General features: G+C 44.7%; 1 protein-coding gene and 1 long non-coding RNA gene across 9 annotated transcripts in view; one reads left to right on the top strand and one right to left on the bottom strand.

The window, feature by feature from the left end:
* The window catches only part of CRKL (CRK like proto-oncogene, adaptor protein), a 40,196-nt gene extending 34,610 nt beyond the window's left edge, over positions 1-5,586 (bottom strand). The window contains exon 1 of the mRNA XM_026487869.4: positions 4,708-5,586. Coding sequence (XP_026343654.1) covers positions 4,708-5,018 — 311 coding nt within the window. The 5' untranslated portion in view covers positions 5,019-5,586. The remainder of the gene's footprint in view (positions 1-4,707) is intronic.
* A 193-nt stretch (positions 5,587-5,779) lies between these two features.
* The window catches only part of LOC113247056 (uncharacterized), a 22,709-nt gene continuing 3,175 nt past the window's right edge, over positions 5,780-25,313 (top strand). For 2 of the 8 annotated variants that reach the window (XR_008956972.1, XR_008956974.1), the window contains exons 1-7: positions 5,780-5,965; positions 7,965-8,017; positions 8,681-8,771; positions 10,437-10,495; positions 13,773-13,814; positions 13,940-13,991; positions 24,184-24,232. This is a non-coding gene — a long non-coding RNA (uncharacterized LOC113247056). Of the gene's footprint in view, positions 5,966-7,964; positions 8,018-8,680; positions 8,793-10,436; positions 10,496-11,684; positions 11,763-13,772; positions 13,815-13,939; positions 13,992-24,183; positions 24,233-25,313 lie in introns of all 8 variants that reach the window. The other 6 variants (XR_006408391.3, XR_008956973.1, XR_008956976.1 and 3 more) reach the window with 6 other exon arrangements.

Genomic DNA, 25,313 nt, shown 5'->3' with positions numbered 1-25,313 from the left:
CCTGGATGGCTCAGTTAAGCGTCTACCTTCAGCTCAGGTCATGGTCCCAGGGTGCTGGGATCAAGATCCGCATTGGGTTCCTTGCTCACTGGGGAGCCTGCTTCTCCCCCTGCTTGTGCTCTCTTTCTCTCTGACAAATTAATAAATAAAATCTTAGGGGCGCCTGGGTGGCACAGCGGTTAAGCATCTGCCTTCGGCTCAGGGCGTAATCCCGGTGTTATGGGATCGAGCCCCACATCAGGCTCCTCCGCTATGAGCCTGCTTCTTCCTCTCCCACTCCCCCTGCTTGTGTTCCCTCTCTCGCTGGCTGTCTCTATCTCTGTCAAATAAATAAATAAAATCTTTTAAAAATAAATAAATAAATAAATAAAATCTTAAAAACAAAACAAAACAAAACCATTTCAGCACCAGTAACCTTCTCCAGAATATGACAGGGAGGGGCACCTGGGTGGCTCAGTCGTTGGGCGTCTGCCTTCCAGTGTTCTGGGATAGAGCCCCACATTGGGCTCCCTGCTTAGCGGGAGGCCTGCTTCTCCTTCTCTCACTCTCCCTGCTTGTGTTCTCTCTCTGGCTGCCTCTCTCTGTCAAATAAATAAATAAAATCTTAAAAAAAAAAAAAAAAGAAAGAAAGAAAGAATAGGACAGGGATTGTTGATTCAATGTTAGTTCCGTGTTACTAGGTACATGAGATGCGCAATGTCTGCTGACAAAATCAAAGATTTTCTCTATGGGTCCACTTGCCTTAGTTAAAAAACTTCTCAGCTTTTCCTCCTAGCCTTCCTATAGCTGTATAAGCTAAAACTAGAGAATTTTATAAGCAAAGCAAGCCATGCAAAACACAGTTTCTAAACCACAGGAAAATGGATTTCATATCTAAACAATCCATTTAGGAACCTTCTGAAACACTCTGTCATTAAACTGGAAATCACCTCCATTAAATAAAAAAAACGCTAGCACTTACCTGAATATTAACTATAACTTAATGAACAGAATCTTAAACATATTTATAATCAAATAAATTAGAGGTGAAAACCACCACAGGTTTTGTTTATCAGATCAACTATAATATAAAAATTATACCTATGTCTGGGGCACCTGGGTGGCTCAGTCAGTTAAGTGTCCGACTCTTGGTTTAGACTCAGGTCATGATCTCAGGGTCCTGAGATCAAGCCCCTCATTGGGCTCCCCACGGAGTCGGCTTGTCCCTCTCCCTCTGCTCCTCCCTGGCACTAGCCCCCCAACCCTCTCATCAATAAAAATAAAATCTTTAAAAAAAAATTACACCCACATGTTGAAAGAGAATCCTTTAGGGTCACTCAAAATCAACAAAAGCCATCTGACATGATATGACACTTTTGGGGGGTTAAATTTAAAACTCACCACAGGAACACCACAGACAAATACAAAAAGCAATTGATAAGATAAACTGAGAGGACACAAAGTTACAAATGTACCAAGTCATCTTTGTTTCTTCCTTTCTCTTCCCTCACCATCCCCCCTCCCATCAGCAACATCAGTCTTAACTCCAAAACAGGCACCTCAAGTTACAGCTCTACCTACATCAGTCTGTATGAGCTGTGACCTATATGTCATCAGCCACCATCATTTTGCACCCAGGTAACAGCGACAACTCCAGATCACTCCTGTGGTTCAAACTTCTTCCATGGCACCCACTGCACTTTAAATAAAATCCAACTTCCTTATCTTGACCATTACATCCCCTAACTCTTCTTACAGAACCCTTTACTTAAGTACCACACTCCCAACCCAATCGCTATCCGACTTCAGGACTTTGTGTAAACTCTTCCTTATGACTGGAGGGTCTTCCCCTCTTCTTAGCCCAGGCCTTCCCAAGGCTTGTCTCTTCTCTACCCTTAGGTGGCTTCATGCTTTCCCTGACCACGACGTCAGTTAGGTCCCTCCCATTATATTCTCTCTGCTCAGCCTCACTTCCTTCACAGCATTTATTAACCTGGTAGTTTATTTATTTCCCCACTTTTTAGTTTGTCTCTTGCAATAAAATAGAAGTTCTATCATGGAGAAAGTACATCTGCCACCCATTGTTCTCAGTCACTATCACTGGTATAGAACTCTTGTAAATATTTGAATAAAAATATAAAACTAGGGGTGCCGGCGTGATTCAGTCGGTTATGTGTCTGACTTTGGCTTGGGTCATGATCCCAGGGTCTGGGGATAGAGCCCTATAGTGGGCTCCCTGCTCAGTGGGGAGTCTGCCTCTCCCTCTCCATTTGCTTCTCCCCCAGCTCATGCTCTCTCTCAAATAAAGAAATTCTTTAAGAAAAAAATACAAAACCAAATGTTTAGGAACATTCCAATAAAAAAGATCAGACTAGAAAACAAGCACCAGTCCTTAAATTGTGAGGAAGTCATTCGGTTGTAATTTTTCACTAAGCAAAAATTTTAAAAATGAACTTCTAGGTAAAGGCTACAAAACTGGCCTTAAGAACTCAGTTTTGATGCCTAAACCACTTAATGTATCTTGTCTGGGGTGTGAAGAGGCATTAAACTGACTTGCATTTGGCCAAGGTTTTAGGGTACCTCTAGTTTTCTATGAAGGCTGAAAACATATCAAACCAATCTTCGAATTTCAGGCTTGGGGGAGAAAATCCAAAGATTAAGAAAGTAAATCCAGTCTGGATCTAAGTCAATCAGAATTGTGATCGCCCTCAGAGATACCAGCAGAAAATAAAAACCTAAATTACAGCAACACGCCTGGGGCAGAGAGTGAAAAGAAGAAACAATTACAGCTGTAAGTGGGAGGGTCAGGGAAAGGCCCTATGATTTGAAGGGCGGAACAGCAGTTAAGATTTCGATAGGTGAGGAGCGGGGTGGGGCTAAGCATCAACCAAGAGCCAGCAGCCCAGCCAACAGCTGGAGCAAAGGTACAAAGGTGTGAGAAGGTACGCAGGGATGGCTACCAGGGATTAAATGAGTTGCCTAGTGGGACTGCACTAAAGAAAGAACAAGGTGGGGAGTGGGGGCAGGACAGGCATCCAAAACAGAAAGTTATATTTGGTATCTGGAAAGACATATGTATGAAAAATGTGGAGTTGTTTTTGTTGGTGATGGGAAGCCACTGCAGCATATTCCTTTTTTCTCTAGAAGGAGAACAGACCATTTACTCACCCTTTCTGAAACCACTGTATTAAAATACCTGTCGCCTCAAAGCAAGCACAATGCCTTGCACACAGCATGGCTTAACAAATGCCTGAAATTAATGATACTAATTCACCTCCACGAGTCGGAGAAGTAATTCACTTAAACATATTAAAAATCTCATTACAGTTGGTTCTAATATTTTCTCCAACCCCTTGTATCAGAATATACTGCGCTGAAAGTTGACTTCAATTACCAGCATCTTTGGGGACCTGGAGATTTCACCAATCAGATTCTTGGTGCCTAGGTCTTTGTTATACACTATTTGATTTATAACCACTTTCTCCCAGTTTTTGAAGTCCATTTAGTTCAGCAGTTAATCTTACAGTCATTATACTGTCATGGCTTTGTTTCTTCTCTCTCATTCCACGGAAGCAACACTTACGCATCCAGTGGGTGCTCCTTAATTATTATAGCCTTTAATGGTTAAAGCTCAGAGGAACATCTTCTCAGCAATTTTACAAAATCAGAAACATCTCATTCCAAAAATCAGCACCCTATCCTTTTAAAACAGCAGTTCAAGAAGCAAAATGGGCAGTAAAATACCCTTCACTTAAAAAAATTCCAGGCAATTTCTTCAGTTCAAATTTGGTATAATTTAAAAAAAGACACGTGATAAAACACTGAAAACAAATTAAGGCAAATAATCAAATAAAATAATGCATATTACTTGGAAAAGAGGATGCTGGATGCTTTACTAAATCATTAGTCTTACAGATGTACAAAACGTACCTCTAAAATTAAGCTAGAATAGAATTAAAGTGTCGCTCAAAAATTTCCCTTAGTAATTAACATTCTAGCTTTATTCCTCCCTAGAATTTAATCAAGTGGATTTCTGGCCTATTAATGGTCGAGCCTGGGGGTAAACTATACAATAAAAACTAAAAAATATGTCCTCGCTGAAGCCAGTGCACCCTCTTCTAAAATTTCTGTAATTATAAAACAAAAGGTGTCTGGTGTAACTCAAACTTGGCACCAAGATATCAATATATGGTTCTGATATTTCACTGTTCAAGGTTTTGTTTCTAAACGCGCACTTTCATTTGTCGACTGTTCGTTCCAAAGGCTGCAGTCCAAGAGTTCTTAAACTGGAGCAGGGAGCCCAAGAACCTTGAATGGTGTGTAAAGTTGTGTGTACGTGCATTTTTAGGGAGGGGGAAATGCCATGGCTACCTTAAGATTCTCAACGAAGTCTGTGGTCCAAAAAACGTTTAAAAACAACAAAAACTTTTCTTTAGTAGGATAACCCAATAGATAACGTGACGAAAGGCAGAAAGCGGGCATTTTAACTATGCAACCGCCGATAAACATGTTTAAAACGCATCCCCTCATCCAGTGACCCAGATCCTGACACTAGCCTTCCGTTCAGAATGCCTTCTGGAAAATAATTTGGTTCAGAATGGGGTGAAACGGGGTCAATCACACACCCCCACCCCCTTCGATCGATCCCAAGCGAACCAGCCCCTGCCATCGACCCTCCTCCGAGGTCGGAGTGGGCTGTGTGCCCGGGAAGCGCGGGCGCTCGCGTACCTGGGCGCGGGCTCGATTAGGGTGGTGGTGTCCAGGTAGTGGATCTTGTAGAACTCCAGCAGGGCCGGCAAGTGGTCAAACTCCTGGTCCCCGATCTTAAAACGGCGGTTGGGCAGCGAGTTGATGATGTAGTGGGAGACCCGCGAGTTCTCCGACACGGACAGCACATAATCCCCGGGGCAGGTGGAGGAATCGCGAACTAGGAACATACCGTGGCGCTGGCCCTGGAGCCGGGTCTGCGCCTCCTGGCGAGACACCGGCCCCATGTACCAGGCGGAGCGGTCTGAAGAGTCGAACCTGGCGGAGGACATGGTGTCGGGCCGGAGCTCTGCGGCGAGTCGGGGCGGCGGCTGCTCTCGTCTGTTCTGGACGCCTTTGCCCGACAGACGGCTTTGCGGCCAAGGAAGGGCCTCTTGGCACACCTCGAGGCGCGCTTAGAGGGCCGAGACAGCACCTTCCTCTCGGCTCCGGGCCCGCAACATCCTCCGCCGCCGCCCGCCTGCTCCGCGGCCGCCTCACGGAGGAAGCCGGCCCTGGGAATGCAGGGCACAGCCCGAGGTCGGGGCGGGAGAAGCCGAGCCGCAGCGGAGGCCGCCCCGGGATTATCGGGCTTCCCGGCGTACCGGGGATGCTTCCAGTCACTCCTGGCCCGGAACGCGCCGACTCCGTGCCCCCCACGGCTCTGCAATGAATCCCGCCGCCACACGAAGCACCGGACTCCCAGGAGTGTCGCGCCTCCGGGGCGGTTTTGCCCAGCCCGTTCCCAAAAGCCACAGCAACAAAATGGCGGACGCGGGAGAAGCGGCCGGCCACCTCCCCCCTCCGCTCAGCGCGCTCGATCTGCGCACGCGCGGGCTCTGGCTCCCAGCTGCCGCCCGGGCCCTCCCCATGATGTCGCGTGGCGCGGCCAATCAGGAGGACGCTCGTGACGGTCGGGGCGTGCGCCGCTTTCGGCCGCTCCCGCGTTCCGGGAGAAGGCGGGGAAGGTGGAGGAGGTGGAGGAGGTGGAGGAGGTGGAGGACGCGGGGGTGGAGGAGGCGGGGGTGGAGGAGGCGGGGGTGGCGGAGGAGGAGGTGGTGGCTTCAGCCACTCCCTTCCTGGGCTGCGGTGTGCCGCGGGGGGCGCTACCGCCGCGGGCTCGCCCAGCTCTGGCAGGAAAGCAGCTGGAGTTGAGAGGGAGCGGCTTTTCGAAAACCTGCTCCGCGAACAAAGCATAACGTGCGTGCGGAATCTCTGGCCGTGGAGGCGTGGCACTGAGGTGACCTGGCTGGCCAAGGGGCCCAGGGGGACCCGCGCTGGGGGAGACCTACGGGCGGACAGGCCTCAGTGGGTCCAAGTGGCTTTGGAAGGAGATGACCGCGGGGGCTGCGGTGACCAGCAGATAGGGACGAGTTGATCTAGACCCGAGGTGGCCTGCTGGGCTAAGGGACCCAGCGTGGCCAGGAGACTGGACAGGCACAAATGGGGGGTTGTGAAGGTTGGATCGACAGGATTAAATGGTCTAAGAAGTCCACAGTCTGGTGCAATTTGGCCATCATTAGCGCTTAATTAATACAAGTAAAATGCGGAGTCCTTCGGGCGTGGCCTGAAGACCTCGTCGGCTCCGGATTCTGCTGCTTCTCTGAGTTAATCTTCTCGCATTCCCCATGGCTGACCCTGTTCCCGCCAGGTCCTTGTGACCTGTTTCCCCGCCCTGCACCCCGCACTAGAATGAAATATTGAGAGAGCAGGGATCTTGGATGTCTTGTTCATTTCTGGGCCTAGCACAATGTCTGGACCTGACCTGATGCTGAAATATTTGTTGAATGAATGACTATTGAGAAAAACCACCAGGCTATTGGTGCCCTATTAGTGGTAGCACCACACCCGTAACTGGACGCAATAGAAAGCATGTCCAAAAAGGGAGACGCAGGCCATACAAACCTATACTTAGATCTCTTTGTCAATGGAATTTCATTTTGGCAGTTTGCAGCCCTCAGGTTGAACATGTACTAGTTTTAGGGTGATGGGTGATATCCATCTTAGGGTAAGCTAAAAGGGAATTGTCAAGGTTTAGTGCCTTTTGTGACTCAGCATAAGCAGGTTTTCATCCCCCCCCCCCCCCAAATGCTGTCATGTTATATTATTCTCAGGTAGAACTTGAACAGTACAGAATCCAAACTGACTGTTTGGATTCAAATCCTGCTCCCAGTTGACTAGCTGGGTGACCTTGGGCCAATTACTTAATCATTCTATGGCTCGTATATTAAACAAGCTAATACATGTAAAATGCTTAGAATAGTGCCTGATAACCTCTCTCACGCTCTTTCAAATAAATCTTAGAAAAGAATAGTGCCTGACATATATTAAACATATAAGAGATTTTATTATTACTGTGTCTAAAATGAATAAATAAAATCTTTTTAAAAATAAATAAACATTTATTTATTTGAGAGAGAGACAAAGAGTGCACCCATGAGCAGGAGGGTGGGCAGAGGGAGAGGAAGAAGCAGACACCCCGCTAAGCAGGGAGCTCCATGCAGGATTCAATCCCAGTACCCTGAGATCATGACCTGAGTGGAAGGCGGATGCTTAACCGACAGAGCCACCCAGGCGCCCCAGGGATCCTTTTTTTTTTTTTTTTAAAGATTTTATTTATTTATTCGACAGAGACAGCGAGAGAGGGAACACAGGCAGGGGGAGTGGGAGAGGAAGAAGCAGGCTCATAGCGGAGGAGCCTGATGTGGGGCTCGATCCCATAACGCGGGGATCACGCCCTGAGCGGAAGGCAGACGCCCAACCGCTGTGCCATCCAGGCGCCCCCAGGGATCCTTTTTTTTTAATTTTTATTTTTTTAAACTTCTGGGTCACTAACAATTTCTTCTACCTCTCCAAATACACTTTCTTGGTCTTCTTTGATAGCACTTTTCTCCTCCGCTTCTGTGTGTAGGAGCAGCTCGTCCCTCCATCTCTACAGCTTCTCCTTTGGTAGGCTAATCAGGAAGGCTTTAGGAGTCACCTGTCTAGTGGTGACTCTGAAACAGGTATATACTAAAAGTAGAATAAAATCTGACCACACCCTGTGATTTCTATGCAAACACTGTGGTCACAGCCTAAATTCTCATCACATTCCATTGTGATTGCTTATAAGCTTCTCTCCCTTCCTAATTGGAGCATCTTGGAGGCGTGCCTACTTTACTATTACTTTTTGTATTCCCAGTGCTTAACACAGTGCCCAGCACATAATATATACTTAAATAAATAGTATCTGAATATAGGTGGATAAGGATGAGAAGAAGCCAGAGAAAAATAAAGATCGACTGTAGTGAAGGTAAGGAGATCGTGTCACTATTTCCCGTTAATTAACATAATAACTGTATTTAAAATAGATATTTGGACCTGATGTTGAGCCCTATATTAACCCCTGTGTTCAAGACAAGCTTCCATTTGGATTAAATTGTGCCTTTCAGCTTCCCCTTTTCTGTCAGTTGCGTCAGTGTTTTTCTAATTTGCAAACTCAAATTTGAGTCATCTTTTACTTAACCGAAGAACTCAGTAATACCTAATTTATATAGTGCTTTCCAATTCACAAAAGTTCATGTAATATATTATTTTACTTACTCCAGCCAAAGTCCCATGAAGTCTTTTTTTACATATGTTCCAGAAGCTCAGAGAGGTTAAGTGACATGCTGACATAAACTATTATAAATGATGTAATTTGCAGGGGGCAGAGCTGACACTCTTAAGCCAAGTGGTCTGACTCGAAGTCAAAGTCTCACTTTACCGTCACACAACGGCCTATAATTTAGTCCATTTTCTTCGTTTTGCTGATCAGGACACTGATGTCTTCCAAAGTAAATTTTAGCACCAGGAAGGAATATCAGTCTCAGAATACACAAAAGTGGTTGGATTTGCCCCCAGTTTGAATTTCAGATACAACCATCATTCTACTGACAAAGTGCCATGATCCCCTCTTGAAAAACTTCTCTTACAGATGGATCAAAATGTCTGTCCTTTTGCTTCAAAGTGGTCTGCTGGGGAATGGAGTGTGGCCTGGATAAAGGTGGAAACAAGAATGTCCCTGTGTGGGTAATTGTTGAAGCCAGGTGACGTGATGTGTGTTTGGGGCAGGGTGGGGAGGATGAATATAGTATTCTACTTTTGTATATGTTTGGAATTTTTCACAATAAAACTTTTTTAAGTGTTTTTCTTTTTTTTTTTTTTTAAAGATTTTATTTATTTATTTGACAGAGATAGAGACAGCCAGCGAGAGAGGGAACACAAGCAGGGGGAGTGGGAGAGGAAGAAGCAGGCTCACAGCAGAAGAGCCTGATGTGGGGCTCGATCCCATAACACCGGGATCACGCCCTGAGCCGAAGGCAGACGCTTAACTGCTGTGCCACCCAGGCGCCCCTTAAGTGTTTTTCTTTACTCTTCCTTAGCACAGCTGAGACAAGCTTTAAAAAAAAAAGTCCAAAAAATGTTTCTAGACGCTAAGATATAACAAAATGGAAATGAATGAAGAAGCAACAAGGAATCACTTAGGGGCACCTGGGTGGCTCAGTAGATTCAGTGGCTGCCTTCAGCTCAGGTCGTGATCTCAGTGGGAAGTCCGCTTCTCCCCCGCCCTCTGCCCCTCCCCCCACTCCTGTTTTTTTTTCTCTCTCTCTCTCTCTCAAACAAGTATCTGTCCCTTTGTCCCGCCCTTGATTCTTTTCCGGCAATAATTCTGAGAGTGGAAGAGACACGACCATGTAGGTGTGGATACTTGATTTATTTCTTTCACTGAGTAAGGTCAGCAGTTCTCAGACGTTTTCTCCACAATGATTGACTGAACTGTTGAGTTTCTACTGAATTTATGAACCTATTTTTTCTAGATCTTTTCCTCCTATGCAATAAATTTTCTCTCTCATCAATTTTCTCCGTCATTATTCTCCCTTGTTTTACATATATTTCCAAGTTTATCTCCCTAAAACAAAAAAGGAGCTCATAGATGATTTTTCCCTCCTATTACTTTCCTACTACAATACTAATACTGTTCATATCCCCATTATAATTTTCCATAACAAGCTATTTAAAATACCAACTTAATAATCACTTCTTTCACGGAGTGATCTCTCTGAACTAGGCTTAGCTGCCATAGCCCAGAAGCACTATTGGCCACTACAGAAAGCATTGGCCCACTTTATTCTAGTGATTTTTTTTTTAAGTTTTATTTATTTATTTTTTTACTAATCTCTGTGCCCAACATGGGGCTTGAACTCATGATCCTGAGATCCAGAGTCACATGCTCTTCTGATTGAGCCAGCCAGGTGCCCCTATTCCAGTGTTTTAAAGTGTGGTCATGTTCTCCTTGCCATTTTCTAATGTAGTTGTAATTGCTCTGTCACTTCTTTTATATAAAGTTCACCTTCTTGTCCTTTAGTTACTTGTGGGCTGGAGGGCACTCTGGAATGTCATGAGTAAAATTCTGAACAGGATGATTCTTCCACTAGAGGACTTGGCTCAGAGAAATCAGTTCCATTCAACTCTTTACACCCCGGCGGGTTGGTGCGGGGGGACACGACACGACGTCAGATTTTTCTGTAAAGGGCCAGATAGTAAATATTTTAGGCTTTTCAGGCCAAGAGGAAAATCAACAGTATTATTTATGTAGGTACTTGTGTGACAAGAGAAAAAGAATTCCTACAAATGTGTTAAATAAAATTCAAAATATAATAGTAATTGAGTATAACTTTTTTATCATTCAGGTATGCAAATGAGAAGAATGGAATTCTTTGGGATGACATTTTGCTTAATTAGGTTCAAGGTGAGTGTTCCTTATGATCACGTCTTCAGCTATTAATGCTGATCTGTAATGAGACTTATATATTTCATCTTCGAAAATGTCTCCACCAAATGGTACTGCCAATACTGCTGTCAGTCCATGAGCATGGTTTTAATTGAGCATATTTAGTGTTGGAAGGCGCGTATAGAATTCTGTTAGATTCTTCTCCTGATGTTTGCCTTTTAGCTTGTTGTTACATTGCAGATTAGTCATTTGCGTTTGAAGGTTAGGTGGAAGCTCTTCAATTGCACAATGACATGGATTTTGAAATATGGAAATTTCCATTGCACTTAACATCAAGGTCTGGAGATACTGCTTCTTGTTTTAATTTTTGACATTACAGGAAGTGCATAACGCTGTTTTACATTCTTTGTGATTCAAAACATTATTGTCAAAATGACTGCTACCGTATACATTTCACATGTAAGCACTGTTTTGCTCTGTAATTTTTGCTTTAATTCATTGAGAAACACTGTCAAGCTTGTAGTAAAAGCTAATTTCCCGGGGCGCCTGGGTGGCGCAGTCGTTGGGCGTCTGCCTTCGGCTCAGGGCGTGATCCCAGCGTTCCGGGATCGAGTCCCGTATCGGGCTCCGCCGTTGGGAGGCTGCTTCTTCCTCTCCCACTCCCCTGCTTGTGTTCCCTCTCTCACTGGCTGTCTCTCTGTCACATAAATAAATAAAATCTTAAAAAAAAAAAAAAAAGCTAATTTCCCATTATTCAGTAATGACGGTTTCGAATGGTTCTTTATTCTGAAAAATTTCTATCTCAGTTCTGAGCTGAAGAAAAAAAAACTGCGATAAAACTTTACCATTGCTAAGCCATCAAAGCACTGTATAGTAGAGCAAATCACGGTTTTCAGCTTCTATCCCTGACACAACCTCGTAGACATGATGACGGATAAATACAAGTTTACTGTTAATAATTCTAGTTCAGTAACATAAGATAGATTCAAATATTTTCTGCAGATTAGTTCCTGCTAATTTGAATGAATAGGCTCTAAAGGCCTTATCTCTTCTAGAGCTTTATGTATTTATCCGACTAAACCTTTTCCTGCTTCACAAAGTTTTACCTCCATCAATTAACACATCTTAGCAGATTCCCCTTCAGGTTATATCTAATTCGCGCTTTCTCAATTTTTTCGAAAATATTCTTATCTATTGTTCCATGCAGATTCCTCAAAGACCCTTATTTTTCAACGACTTCAAACTTGGCATTGACACCTCAAACAACAGCAACTGAGCACTGTTGGTAATATCTCCCACCCTGTTGATAATCATCAAGGAAAATCACTCAAAATCATTGGTTTTGTTTTTGTTGTTGTTTTTTGTTTTTTTGTCAGAAACATCTTCTCTGTGTCCTTCTTCTGGCCAGAGGGACTTCAATATTGCTACAGCTGAATATGATCTAGATTTACAGATGACTTTGCCTCTCCCTCTTGTAACCAACATATCGTGTGTGTGTGTGTGTGTGTGTGTGTTAGTTTTCTTTTCTGATATTGTCAGAATGACAAGAATGTGAATAAGTGTCCCATTTTTTCCAAGTTTTTAAAAAATTTTTTATTTATTTAAGTAGTCTCTACACCCAACGTGGGGCTCTAACTCACAATCCCAAGATTAAGAGTTGCATGCTCCTCTGACTGAGCCAGCCAGGCACCCCCACATTTTATGTTTTCGTTGTCACATTTTACATTTTTTTTAAGTTTATTTTTTAGGGGGGAATGGGCAGAGGGAGAGAGAATCCAAAGCAGGTTCCATCCCCAGCACAGAGCCCGACGCAGGGCTCAATCTCACAACCCTGGGATGATTCCCTGAGCCAAAGTCAAGAGCTGGACGCTCAACCAACCCAACCACCCAGGTGCCCCACATTTGACATCTTTTTATCTTGTGTATCCCTTCACCAATTATGGTCATCATAGTAATTCTTACTGCTTTCCTATTTTAGCCTCCATACTAGCTTTATATGTGATTAATTCAGTACCTTTACTATATATTTACCTTTTCAGTGACAGGTCTCCTTTCATGTTTTGTTGTTACTAATTAGGGTCTTTTCTTTTCATCTTAGCATTTTTTTAAAAGATTTTATTTATTTATTTAACACAGAGAGAGAGCCAGCAAGAGAGGGAACACAAGCAGGGGGAGTGGGAGAGGAAGAACTAGGCCCCCAGTAGAGCAGGGAGCCCAAAGCAGGGCTCGATCCCAGGACCCTGGGATCACGCCCTAAGCCGAAGGCAGACGCTTAACGACTGAGCCACCCAGGTGCCCCTCATCTTAACATTTCTTATAAGGCCCCTTTTAGTGGTGATGGTCGTGCTTTAGCTTCTGCTTGTCAGGAAAACTCTTCATCTCTCCTCCAATTCTGAATAATTGTGCTGGGTAGAGCATTGTTTGTTGGAAGTTTTTTGTTTTTTGTTTTCCTTGAATATCTCATGCCAGTCCCTTCTGGCCTGCAAAGCTGCTGCTGCTGCTGCTTCTTCCTCTTCTTCTTCTTTTTTAAGATTTTATTTATTTATTTGAGAGAGAGATAGAGCACAGGTGGGGAGGAGGAGTAGAGGGAGAGGGAGAAGCAGACTCCCCACTGAGCAGGGAGCCCAACATGGGGCTTGATCCCAGGGTCCTGGGATCATGACCTGAGCCGAAGGCAGACGCTTAACCAACTGAGCCACCCAGGTGCCCTGGCCTGCAAAGCTTCTGCTGAAAAATTTGCTGATAGTCTAATGGAGAAAACAAGTTTTCTTGTTTTCTTGTACAAAACAAGTTGTTTTTGTCTTGCTGCTTTTAATATTTTTTCCTTGTCTTTAACTTTTGGCATTTTATTTATAATGTATCTTGGTGTGGGTCCCCTTGAGTTCATTATATTTGGAACTCTTTGGGCTTCCTGGATCTGGATATCTGGTTACTTTCCTGGGTTAGGGAAGTTTTCAGCTATTATTTCTTCAAAAAAGATTTCTGCCCCTTTCTCTTCTTGGCTCCTTCTCCTACAATGCACGTGTTAGTCCGTTTGATCTTATCCCATAACTCCTTTATGCTGTCTTTACTTTTTTCTTTTTTCTTTTTGCTGCTCTGATTGAGTGAGTTCTGCTGCATTGTCTTTCAGTTGACTGATTCTTTCTTCTGCTTCATCAAGTCTGGTGATAAACCCTAGTGTATTTCTTAGTTCAGTTATTGAATTCTACAGCTATTTGACTTTTATTTGGTACTTTCTTATATCTTCCATCTCTTTGTTGAAATTCTCACTGTGTTCATCCATTCTTCTCCCCAGTTGGTGAGCACTTTATGACCCTTACTTTGAACTCTTGATCAGGTAAATTACTTCTCTCTGTTTCATTAAGGTTTTTTTTTTTTCTTGAGGTTTTATCTTGTTCTTTCATTTGGTATATATATTCCTCTGTTTCTTCATTTTGCCTGACTCTCTCTGTTTCTGTACAGTAGATGAAACAGCCACCTCTGCCCGTCTTGAAAGAATGGCGTCATTTAGGAGGTAGGTCTTGTCATTCAAACCTGCCCTAGCTCTTTGTTGTCTCCCAAACCTTTGTGCTTGTCCAGGCAATGTATTATATTTCTAATAGCTCCCAGTAGTTGAAGCTGTGTCAAGACTTGTCAGTGTCCCTAACTGAAAGATCTCAGCACCTAGACTCAGGTTGTTTGAAAGCCAGACCCTCAGGCAGCAGCTTTTAAAAATATGCACATATATATACAGTCCCATGGGACTGCACCCATAAGCCCTACTGGCCAGGGGATCTGGCAGTGACTCCTGGGGATCAGTTGCAAAAATCTCATGATGATTAGCTACTAGGCCTCCTTCATAGGAAGACAGCTCCTGCATCCATTGCCTCTTGCTGTGTCCAGGGGATGGTAGCTTTTTAAGAACTCTTTCTCCATTGGTTACAGTCTTGTGGGATCCTGCAGCATAGGTCTCACCAAAGCCAGGCAATGTAGAGGTGTCCCCTGGCAACAGACACAAAAATCAGGGTGCCAAACAGGGGCTAAGAGCTCCTTTCTTTTTTTTTTTTTTTAAAGATTTTTTAATTTATTTATTTGACAGAGATAGAGACAGCCAGCGAGAGAGGGAACACAAGCAGGGGAAGTGGGAGAGGAAGAAGGAGGCTCATAGCAGAGGAGCCCGATGTGGGGCTCGATCCCACAACGCCGGGATCACGCCCCGAGCCGAAGGCAGACGCTCAACCGCTGTGCCACCCAGGCGCCCCTAAGAGCTCCTTTCTGAGTGACCCTGATTCTTACAGTCTCATAGAACCAGCAACACAATCTCTCTTGGCCTCCAGAGCCAGGTCGTTAGTAGGTGTCCCCTGAGCCTGACATATGTAAAAGCTTCCTTCTGGAAGATACTGGTGCTCTGGAGCATGGCAAAGGGAGAGCGCGAAGATAGCACCCACCAGTCTCCATCCCAGAGAGTACTCCAGCATGCTCCTAGATGTGTGTGTAAAATTACTTAGACGCCTGCCCCTCAGGCCTACCCTTCGATATAAGCGGGTGGGCCTCTCTCACTTTAAGTCTGGGCTCTATGAGCTGCCTCTGGGCTGGGCTCTGGGGTGGGTAAGTCCAAGCCCGCAGGTTTGTAAGAGGCATTGTCTCTCAGATCGCTATAATCTTGTGGGTTTGGGAAGGAGGCCACACTGGTTTTCGAAGTTCTGTGTTCTGGGCTTGTCTCTGAGGTGCGGGTCCTAAAAGTTGAGGTACCTGACATGCCGTTCAAACGCTTCGCTCCTCAGGGAGTTTTGAGTTCTCCGCTGCTTGTGGGTCGCTGCATTAGGAGTGGGATTTACGGCAAGATTGTTTCTCGGCTTCTCTTACCTGCTTCAGTGTGGTTTTCTTCTCGTTTGCCTGAAGGACAGTTGCCATTCAACCAGCCTTTAGTTTTTTGTTTTTTAAAGAAGAAATCGTTCCCTATGTTGCTGTAGACTCAGTGTGTCTGTGGGAGGAGGTGAGTTCAGGATCTTCCTGTATCCCCATCTTGAACCGGAACCTGTCTTGTTTTTAATTGACTATTGATGATGCTCCCAGTGTCCTCTAATCTTTGAGCAACTGTTCTCACTGAATGACTAAGAGTTTAAGACGAGTGTATTTTCTCTGGACACAATTTAATTACCGCAGCATCAGTAAGCAGCTTTCTTTGGCTAACAAATGAGCCACTTGGAAATCACTCTGATGGCAACTTCATTTTCATGTATTTTTGTGAAGAGATTCTGATGAGCTTTGAGCCATTCCATCTTGAATTTTCTTTTTCTGACTGTCGTTTTCCTGTGAGTTGGGGACACTATGATGACTGATTAGTGTAAGTTGATATATATTGCGTTCTTTCAGCAGATATGACGTCACTGTATGATAAACCCGATGCATTGCCATTTAATTCAAAACGAAAAAAAATCTACTCTCCACTTTGCCTTGGAAGTGTGATATTCAGTTTGCTTTTCTTCTTTTCATGATGCACGTGCGTGGGCAGTGAACAAATAAAATGCCGCGGTGCAATGACAGCACATGGCATTTGGAGCTCTACTGAGTTAAAAACTGCGTCACTGCAATTCGTAGGGGGCAGAGCCGAGCAGCAGTGCGAAGGGAGGAGAGTGCCGCGTATAGTCTCTATCACGACGATTCAGCTCTGCCGCTGTAGTAGGAAAGCAGCTAAAAACAACACGTGGCTTTCTTCCAATGGGTGTGAGTGTAGATTTATTTCAATAAAACTTTATGCCCCCTGAGGTTTGAATTTCACATAATTTTCACGTGTCATGAGATATCCTTCTTTTCATTCCCCTCCCCCCCAGCCATTTAAAGGTGTAAAGCCATGCTTTGGCCACGGGCCATACAAAAAGTCAGAGGGCTACATTCGGCCCCTGACATAGTTTGCCATCTTCCATATGGAATGTGTGTCTCTGTCCCGTTCCCAGTGTGACTTAGGATTTTTTGGGTGACTAACACAACCTCTACAGACCTTCTCTCCCCTGAAAAAGGTCCCTCATTACCATCACACCCCTGATAATTCAATTCACTGTTTGCTTGCATCTTACTCATCTCTGTGTCTAGCCGGCTCCCTGTTTCAGACAGCCTGGCACATGATCCCTGGTTATATCCCACAGCACCATCAACATTTATCCCGCCCAGATGGAGCTCCTTCATCTAGGGATAGCATCCCGTCCATAAGGGAGGACTGGAGCCACCAGAGTTAGGTTCTAGAAAACAGAGCAAAGACCAAAAACTACCCACACCCACAACACAAAAGCTGCAGTTGACCCTTGAACAACATAGGTTTGAACTAGAGGGGTCCCTTTACATGTGTATCTTTATTGATAAATACAGTACACTATTACAAATGTATTTCCTCTTATGATTTTTTTTTGAAAATTGTTTATTTAATTGGGGGGGAGAGCAGAGAAAGAGAGAGCATAAGCGGGGTTGGGGGGAAGAGGCAGAGGGAGAGGGAGAAGCTGGTTCCCTGCTGAGCGTGGAGCAGACATGGGGCTTAGTCCCAGGACCCTGGGATCATGACCCGAGTCCAAGGAAGATGCTTAACCAACTGAACCATTCAGGCTCCCCTTCCTTATGATTTTTTTTTCTTTTTTAAAGATTTTGATTATTTGAGCAAGAGAGTGAGCGAGGGAGAGAGAGAGAACAAGCTGGGGTGGGGGAGAGAGAGGCAGAGGGAGAGGGAAAGGGAGAAGCAGACTCCCCACTGAGCAGGGAGCCTGATGCAGGACTTGGTCCCAGGACCCTGAGATTATGACCTGAGCCGAAGGCAGACACTTAACCATCTGAGCCACCCAGGCGCTCCTACATGTGGATTTTTGACTGGATAGAATTTTTGACTAACCCCTATGTTGTTCAAGGGTCAACTGTACTTCTCTGATGCCGTGTTTCATCTGAGACTGAGGCATAAAACAGTGATTCTTAAACCTTTCTGAACATCTGATCACTTGAGCAGCATAAAAGCCAAAAAACAAATCAGAAAAAAACCCCAAACCCACCCAGGCCCCATCTCAAGAGACTCATGTGATTGACCTGGAGAGTCCTGAGTTATATTTAAAAACAACAAAAACAAAAACAAAAACAAAAACCCAAACCAGCAAACAAAAAACTAGGTAATGCATTCTTATGGTTCAAATAAAAAATACGATATACCTATCCCATCTATCTTGGAGGCCGCTTTAGTTTACCACTTTTATTTGCTCTTTGTGTAGTACACAAGTGATTCCTTATGCAAGTAAAAATAATAAGAATGTCTTATTTTCTTGGTGCCTGGGTGGCTCAGTCGGTTGAGTGTCTGATTCTAGGTCTCAGCTCAGGTTTTGATCTCAGGGTTGTGAGTTCAAGCCCCGCATTGGGCTCCAGGCTGGGCATGGAGTCTACTTAAAAAATTTTTTATTTTCCCCTGTCTTACACTAAAGGAAACATTATATCCACGCTTCTGCATCTGGCTTTTAAAAAAAAATCTAACAGGGGCGCCTGGGTGTCTCGGTCGTTAAGCGTCTGCCTTTGGCTCAGGGCGTGATCCCGGGGTCCTGGGATTGAGCCCTGCGTTGGGCTCCCTGCTCTACTGTGGGCCTGCTTCTTCCTCTCCCACTCCCTCTGCTTGTGTTCCCTCTCTCGCTGGCTATCTCTCTCTGTCAAATAAATAAAATCTTTAAAAAAAATTTAAAAAAATAAATAAATCTAATAATATATTCTGGAAACAATTCCATGTATGTAGAGACCTCCTTTGCTGTTTGTTTTTACATTTACTTACTATTCCACTATGAACATATACCATAGCTTATTTAACCTGTTTCTGTAGGCAGGTACTCAGAGCATTCCCAAACTCTTGTTATAAACAGCACCTCAAAGTATAACTTTGTATGCATATAATTTCATATATATGCAGGTGTCTTAGTTGATTTCAGCTGCCATAGTACGTTACCAACAACTGGGTGGCTTATACACAGAAATTTATATCTCACCGTTCTGGTGGCTGGGAACTCCAAGGTCAAGACACCTGCATATTCATTATCTGGTGAGAGCCCACTTCCTGGTTCCTGTGTCCTCACATGGCAGAAGGAAGGGTTGAGGGGGCTCCCTGGAGTCTCTCTCTCTCTTTTTTTTTTTTTTTTGAGGATGAGCCACACAGTCAGGAAAGTTTATTAAGGCAAGAGTGCACTTGACACATGGAAGCAGGTGGACTCAGGGGAGAGCTGCCTGGGGTCTGGGGTCTCTTTGATAAAGGCACTAATTACATTCATGAGAGCTCCACCTTCATGACCTAATCGCCTCCCATAGGCCCCACTTCCTAATACCATCACATGTACTTTACAGGGACACAGACATTTAATCTACAACAGCAGGTATTTCTGTAGAATGAATTCCCAAAAGTGGGACGGCAGATTAGAGGATAAATGCACATCTATACATATGGTCAAACTGCCCTCCTTGAAGATCATACCATTTTGTCCTTCGCAGTAACATTAAAGAATGCCTGTTTCCCCATGGCCTTATTGACATTGCGTTAGGCGAGGCGGGACTCATGCAGCAGTGACTTAAGACAACAAAGGTTTAGTTCTTTTCTTTTTTTTTTTTTTAAAGATTTTATTTATTTATTTGACAGAGAGAGACAGCCAGCGAGAGAGGGAACACAAGCAGGGGGAGTGGGAGAGGAAGAAGCAGGCTCCTAGCAGAGAAGCCTGATGTGGGGCTCGATCCCAGAACACTGGGATCATGCCCTGAGCCAAAGGCAGACGCTTAACGACTACGCCACCCAGGCGCCCCTGTTTTTTTTAAAGATTTTATTTATTTATTTGACAGAGAGAGACAGCCAGCGAGAGAGGGAACACAAGCAGGGAGAGTGGGAGAGGAAGAAGCAGGCTCCCAGCGGAGGAGCCCGATGCAGGGCTCGATCCCAGGACTCTGGGATCACGCCCTGGGCTGAAGGCAGACGCTTAACGACTGAGCCACCCAGGCGCCCCCAAAGGTTTATTTCTGACTTGTATGCAGGCAGGGCAGTGTTCCTCTGAGCAGCAACTCAGCATTCCAGGCTGGTGGAAGCTCCACCATCCGGAAGCTACCCCAGGTGGAACACTTGACCTTCTCCCTTAGTAGCTGAATTTTAGAACAGAACTGGAGAGTCTCTTTCATTTAAGAACACCAGCTATTACATGCTTCAGCCCAGGGGAAGTAGGTTAACTCTGCCTGCAGTGTTATGGATCAGGACGAGTCGCACGCCAAGCCTCAATGAAGGGGAACCAGGGTCTTGCATCCTCCATAGCCTCCGAAGTAGAGAACTGGACACGGGCAAATGATAGGCCAACTTGTAGCTCTTTGCCAATCTTACAAGTGAAAAAATGTTCAGAGTAGTTTTACTTTGCATTTTTCATATTAGGGGTGAGATTGAGCATCTTTTCATATTATTTAAGGACCATCAGTAATTGTGGTACAAGTAATGTACAACCAGACTTGCACCTTCTGGGGCTTTCCTACTCAGTTTCTGTTTTCCATCTGAGAGAAGCATCTTTTCCCCTCCATGATTAGTAGGACGGTGGTGACTGTCCCTGTGAAAACTTGACCTACAGCCGAGATCCCACCTTTTCAGCAATACTAATAATTTGATTCTCATTATAAAATAATTTTCAATGGATAACCATAGCATTCATGCTATAAAGCTTACATGCCATCACAGGAGGCAGGCTGGTCATTCTGTAATAGTGGGAGCCAGAACTAGAAATCTTGGTGTAAATACAAGACTCAGTGCTTACATGTTATGTCTTGTATTTGAGGGAGGAAGTATCTTTTTTTAAAATTTATTTATTTGAGGGGCGCCTGGGTGGCACAGTGGTTAGGCGTCTGCCTTCGGCTCAGGGCGTGATCCCAGCGTTATGGGATCGAGGCCCACATCGGGCTCCTCTGCTATGAGCCTGCTGCTTCCTCTCCCACTCCCCCTGCTTTTGTTCCCTCTCTCGCTGGCTGTCTCTATCTCTATCGAATAAATAAATAAATCTTTAAAAAAATTTATTTATTTGAGAGAGAGAGAGGGAGAGAATGCGTGCACGTGCATGGAGGGAAGGGGAGAGGGAGAGGGAGACAGTGAATCTCAAGCCGACTCCAACCTGAGTGCAGAGCCTGATCTCATGACCCTGTGATCAGGACCTGAGCCTAAACCAAGAGTCAGATGCTTAACCGAGCCACCCAGGCGCCCTTGAGGGAGGAAGTAGCTAATAATTGCTTTTCACCGTCTTCTCATCTCTGTAAGGATAAAATCTCATTTTAACGATGTGGGCAGAAGACAGGAGACTTCAATCCCAAGTCCCCCTTCCTTAATATAAGACTAAAATCTGAAAAGCTGCTATAAAATCATTAATATTTTTTTTCATGTCAGTTCCCGTGTCCACATTTTTATTTCCTACACATTATAATAGTGGTTTCTCTGAGCATCTTTGCTTCTGAAAATGAAGACTTTGGTTGTTGTTGTTGTTGTTTAAGATCTTATTTATTTATTTGAGAGAGAGTGAGAAAGAGAGGGGGAGGGAGAGTGAGCGAGCAGTGGGGAGGAGCAGAGGGAGACAGACAAGCAGACTCCATGCCCAGCACGGAGCTGAAGCCAGAGTAGGGGCCCGATCCCAAAACCCTGAGATCATGACCTGAGCTGAAATCAAGAGTCGGATGCTTAACTGACTGAGCCACCCAGGTGCCCCAACTTTGTTTTAAACTTTTGTTTAAACTCCCAGATCACCTAGGATCCTCCCACTCCATTCCTCATGCAAAGCCTGTTCAAAAAGCAGTCAAAACTCAGGGCGCCTGGGTGGCCCAGTCAGTTAAGCATCTGACTCTTGATTTGCCTTAGGTCATGATCTCCGGGTCACAGGATCAAGCAGAAGTGGGGAGTCTGCTTGTCTGGCTCTCCCTCTGTCCCTCCCCCCCGCAACATGAGCAAAGGCTCTCTCTTTCTCTCTCTAAAATAAATAAATCTTAAAAAAAAAAAAGGTAGTCACAACTTAGGTCAGTCTAACCTTCCTGGGGTTAGGTAATCAGATCGATTGGTCTAAACCTGCAACACTAGAGTGACTCAAGGATCTTACAAAAGTATACTCACCATCCATCATGGTATAACCATCTTAGCCAGGCAAGCTTTCTGTTGCAACAATTAGAAACTCTGATTCAAAATAGTTTAAGCTACTAGTAAGGGCATTTGTCATTTCCCATAACACAGTCTGTAGTAGGGCAGCTCAAGATGCAGGATCTCTAGACCCTAGGTCTGCTTCTCTGTGATTTTCTTGGTTCTAACCACGTTCAGATTTTGGCTTCATTCTCTCACTGGTATCTAGATGTCTGCAAGCACCCCAGGCCTCACATCCATGACAATGCCCAGTGGAAGAAGGACTGTTATTTTTGTGTGTCCCTTTTTGAGAGCAAAGCGCACTTCCTCAAGAAACCTTCCAAGAGATTCCCCTTCCCATCTCTACCCCATTGGGTCACATGTCCATTCCTAAAGCAAGCACCAGCAAGAATGGGGCAAGCCATGCCTGACTTAGACCGAGCAAAACTGTGGCTTTGTCTTCAGGAAGAAAAAAAAAAATGATCCTGGGAGCCATTCAAGCAAATGTGGACTACAATTCAGAAAAAGCAGCCCTTTCTAAGATCCTGAGATAACGGACATTTACATATGAATAAACTCAGCACACGTGATGTGCTAAGCATCTCCTGGGAGCTGGGATTGGGGATGCGAAGGCGAATACTGCATGGCTCTGTCTGGTGGTGCTCAGTCTGAGGAAGGAATCAGAGCTAAGCCATCATCAGATTTTAAACTGGTTCCTCAATAGCATTCCTACAGAGAGAGAACGGGGTTTTCAGTTACGATGAGAATTTCACTTTCCGCCCGAGTTTTATAGAGATATAATTGACATATAACATTGTATTAGCTTTAAGTGTACATGATTACATACATGTATATGTTGCAAAATGGCTACCACAGTAAGTTAACATCCATCACCTCACAGAGTTATTTTTCTCGTGATTTCAAACATACAATATTGTTAACATAGTCCCCACGTTGTACCTGACATCCCCAGAACTTATTTACCTTACAACTAGAAGCTCGTATCTTTTGACCACCTTCACTCATTTCACCCATCCCCCACCCCCTCCTCTAGCAACCCCCAAACTGTTCTCTGTGTCTCTGTGGGTCTTTTTTAGATTTCATGCATAAGTGAGGTCATACAATATTTGTCTTTCTCTGTCTGATTTGTTTCACTTAGCATAATGGCCTCAACACCCATCCATGTTATTACAAATGGCAGGATTTCCTTCTTTTTCTTGGCTGAATACTATTCCATCCCATATGTGTGTATACACACACACACCCCATATTTTCTTTATCCATTCATCCCATCAGTGGACACTTAGGTTCTTTCCATGTCTTGACTGTTGTAAGTAAAGCTGCTATGAACATGGGGATGCAGATATTCTTCTGAGACAGTGATTTCATTTCCTTTGGATAAATACCCAGAAGTGGAATCGCTAGATCACATGGTAGTCCTATTTTTCATTTTTGAGGAATCTCCATACTGTTTTCCATAGTGGCTGCACCAATTTACCTTCCCACCGACAGTGCAGAAGCGTTCCTTTTTCTCCACATCCTCCCCAACACCAGCTTTTTTTTTTTTTTTTAGATTTTTATTTATTTGAGAGAGAGAGAGCACAAGTAGGAAGAAGGGGAAGAGAGAGAAGCAGGCTCTCCGCTGAGCAGGGAGCCTGATGCAGGGCTCAATCTCAGAGCCCTGAGACCATGACCTGAGCCAAAGGCGGACTCTTAACCGACTGAGCCACCCAGGTGCCCCTAACACCTGCTTTCTCTTGTCTTTTTGATAATACCCATTCTAACAGGTATGAGGTGCTATCTACCTCATTGGAGTTTTGATTTGTATTTTGCACTACTTCTTGGCCAAGAATTTCACTTTCTTGCTCTCTCTCCCTGCCTTCTTTCCTACCTTTTTTTCTTCTTTTTGAAACCATCCACTTAATAAAAACCTACTGAGTGCCTCCTCTGTGCCAGGCACAATGCTCTAGAGTCCCATCTTCAAAGAGCTTACATTCTATCTTAAATGGTTTGACGGTTATATTTCTCACTGTAAATGAATAATTATGGACTTCCCTCTCATTTTAAAATGGTTTATGGGGGGGCCTGGGTGGCACAGCGGTTAAGCGTCTGCCTCTGGCTCACGCTTCAGCTCAGGGCGTGATCCTGGCGTTACGGGATCGAGGCCCACATCAGGCTCCTCCGCTATGAGCCTGCTTCTTCCTCTCCCACTCCCCCTGCTTGTGTTCCCTCTCTCACTGGCTGTCTCTATCTCTGTCGAATAAATAAAATCTTTAAAAAATAATAAAATAAAATGGTTTATGATTTGGGTTAGCATCTGCAGGAAACGAGCCACCTCTGGGCCTCTGGACTCAGGGACCGCCATATTTGGTGCCATGGAGGTTTGTCACGTGCTGCCTCAGCTGGCCAACTGGCGTCCCTCAATGACACTTCTGTCATAACCACAATGGGAGCCAACAGAGGGTTTTTTAAGTGGTGGAATGACATGATCAGCATTAGCCTATCTCTGGAAACAGAAACTTGAAAACAAAACACATTTAAAAAAAAAGTTGAATCAACCCACAGCAGAACTTGGATTTTAAGTTAATTTCTAACTGGTCCATAGGCGCTGTTGGTCTCAAAGGTTCATCTCCAGCCTTGGGTGCCTCTGTCAGGTAAGCAGTTTCCTGCACATCCGTAATGACTTGCTTTGCTCCCTGCCCTGAGCCTACTTTCGAGTTGAGTCCTGCCTAGGCGTTGGGTCATTCTTCAGGGAGAATTTAAAGTGGAAAGTTCAAATCATCCTGGCTTCCAGGTTTCCTCTGAGCTGAGCTCCAGTTCTAGCACCCAGACTTCTGCCTCGTGACCCTGGTCAAGGAACCAGACCCTTGCCTTAGGCCTCAGGCCAATCTCCCCCTTTGCAGTCTCTTTACTTCATAGTTATAATCTGGGTTCCCCCAAGCCACTCCACTGAAACCCCCCTTCTGCCTAATGTTCGTTCTTCCCTACAGTATTTGAGAACACTGATCACTCCCTCCTTGGAATGCTGCCTCTGCTTTCTGATTGCTCTTCTCTTCCGACCTTTTGAGCTGGGTTCTTCTCGAGGCTTCTGGCCTTTAGTGTCTGTTTCCAGGATTCAGTTGTAGCTCCCTCTCGCTCTCCTGGGGCACTCTCCTTCACCTGCTCGGCTTTAATCACCACCTGTAATCTGACAATTCCCAGATCCTTTCCGCCTCTCCCCCAAGTCTCCGACCTGCATGGTGAATTCCAGTATACTAATTGTTTTCTTACTTGTGTATCATCTTCTCTCCCATGAGAATGTGAGTTCCCTGAGAATAGGGATTTTGACCTGTTTTGTGCACAACTATTGATCCAGCACCTGCATTGTCTGGATGTCCCCAAACTCTTCAAATTCATTTTCCTCTGCCCATAACCCCAATACTTGCCTGTGTTTTTGTATTCCTTAAAACTGTCTGCTACTAGTTCCTGTGGTCAGAAACCTGAGTGTTATCTCCAATGCCTCCCACACTGGCAATCCCATCACTAAAGCCTGCCCTGCTTAAGGCTCTCTGGGGCCCACGCCCCTCCTCCCTCCCTGTCACACTCTAGTGTGGGTCCCTTCTTCAGCTCCTGCCTGAACCATTACAGAGTTCTTCTCTTTAGCCTGTTCCCAGCTTGTTCTCCTCACTGACCTAAGGGTGATTTCCCCCTTGAAATATACGTATTGGTTTGCTTTTCCCACAAAATTGGGACCAT

This window comes from Ursus arctos, unplaced genomic scaffold (assembly GCF_023065955.2).
Source record: "Ursus arctos isolate Adak ecotype North America unplaced genomic scaffold, UrsArc2.0 scaffold_34, whole genome shotgun sequence".
NCBI classification, from domain to species: Eukaryota; Metazoa; Chordata; class Mammalia; order Carnivora; family Ursidae; genus Ursus; species Ursus arctos.
This window is presented reverse-complemented; position numbering and strand designations above follow the sequence as displayed.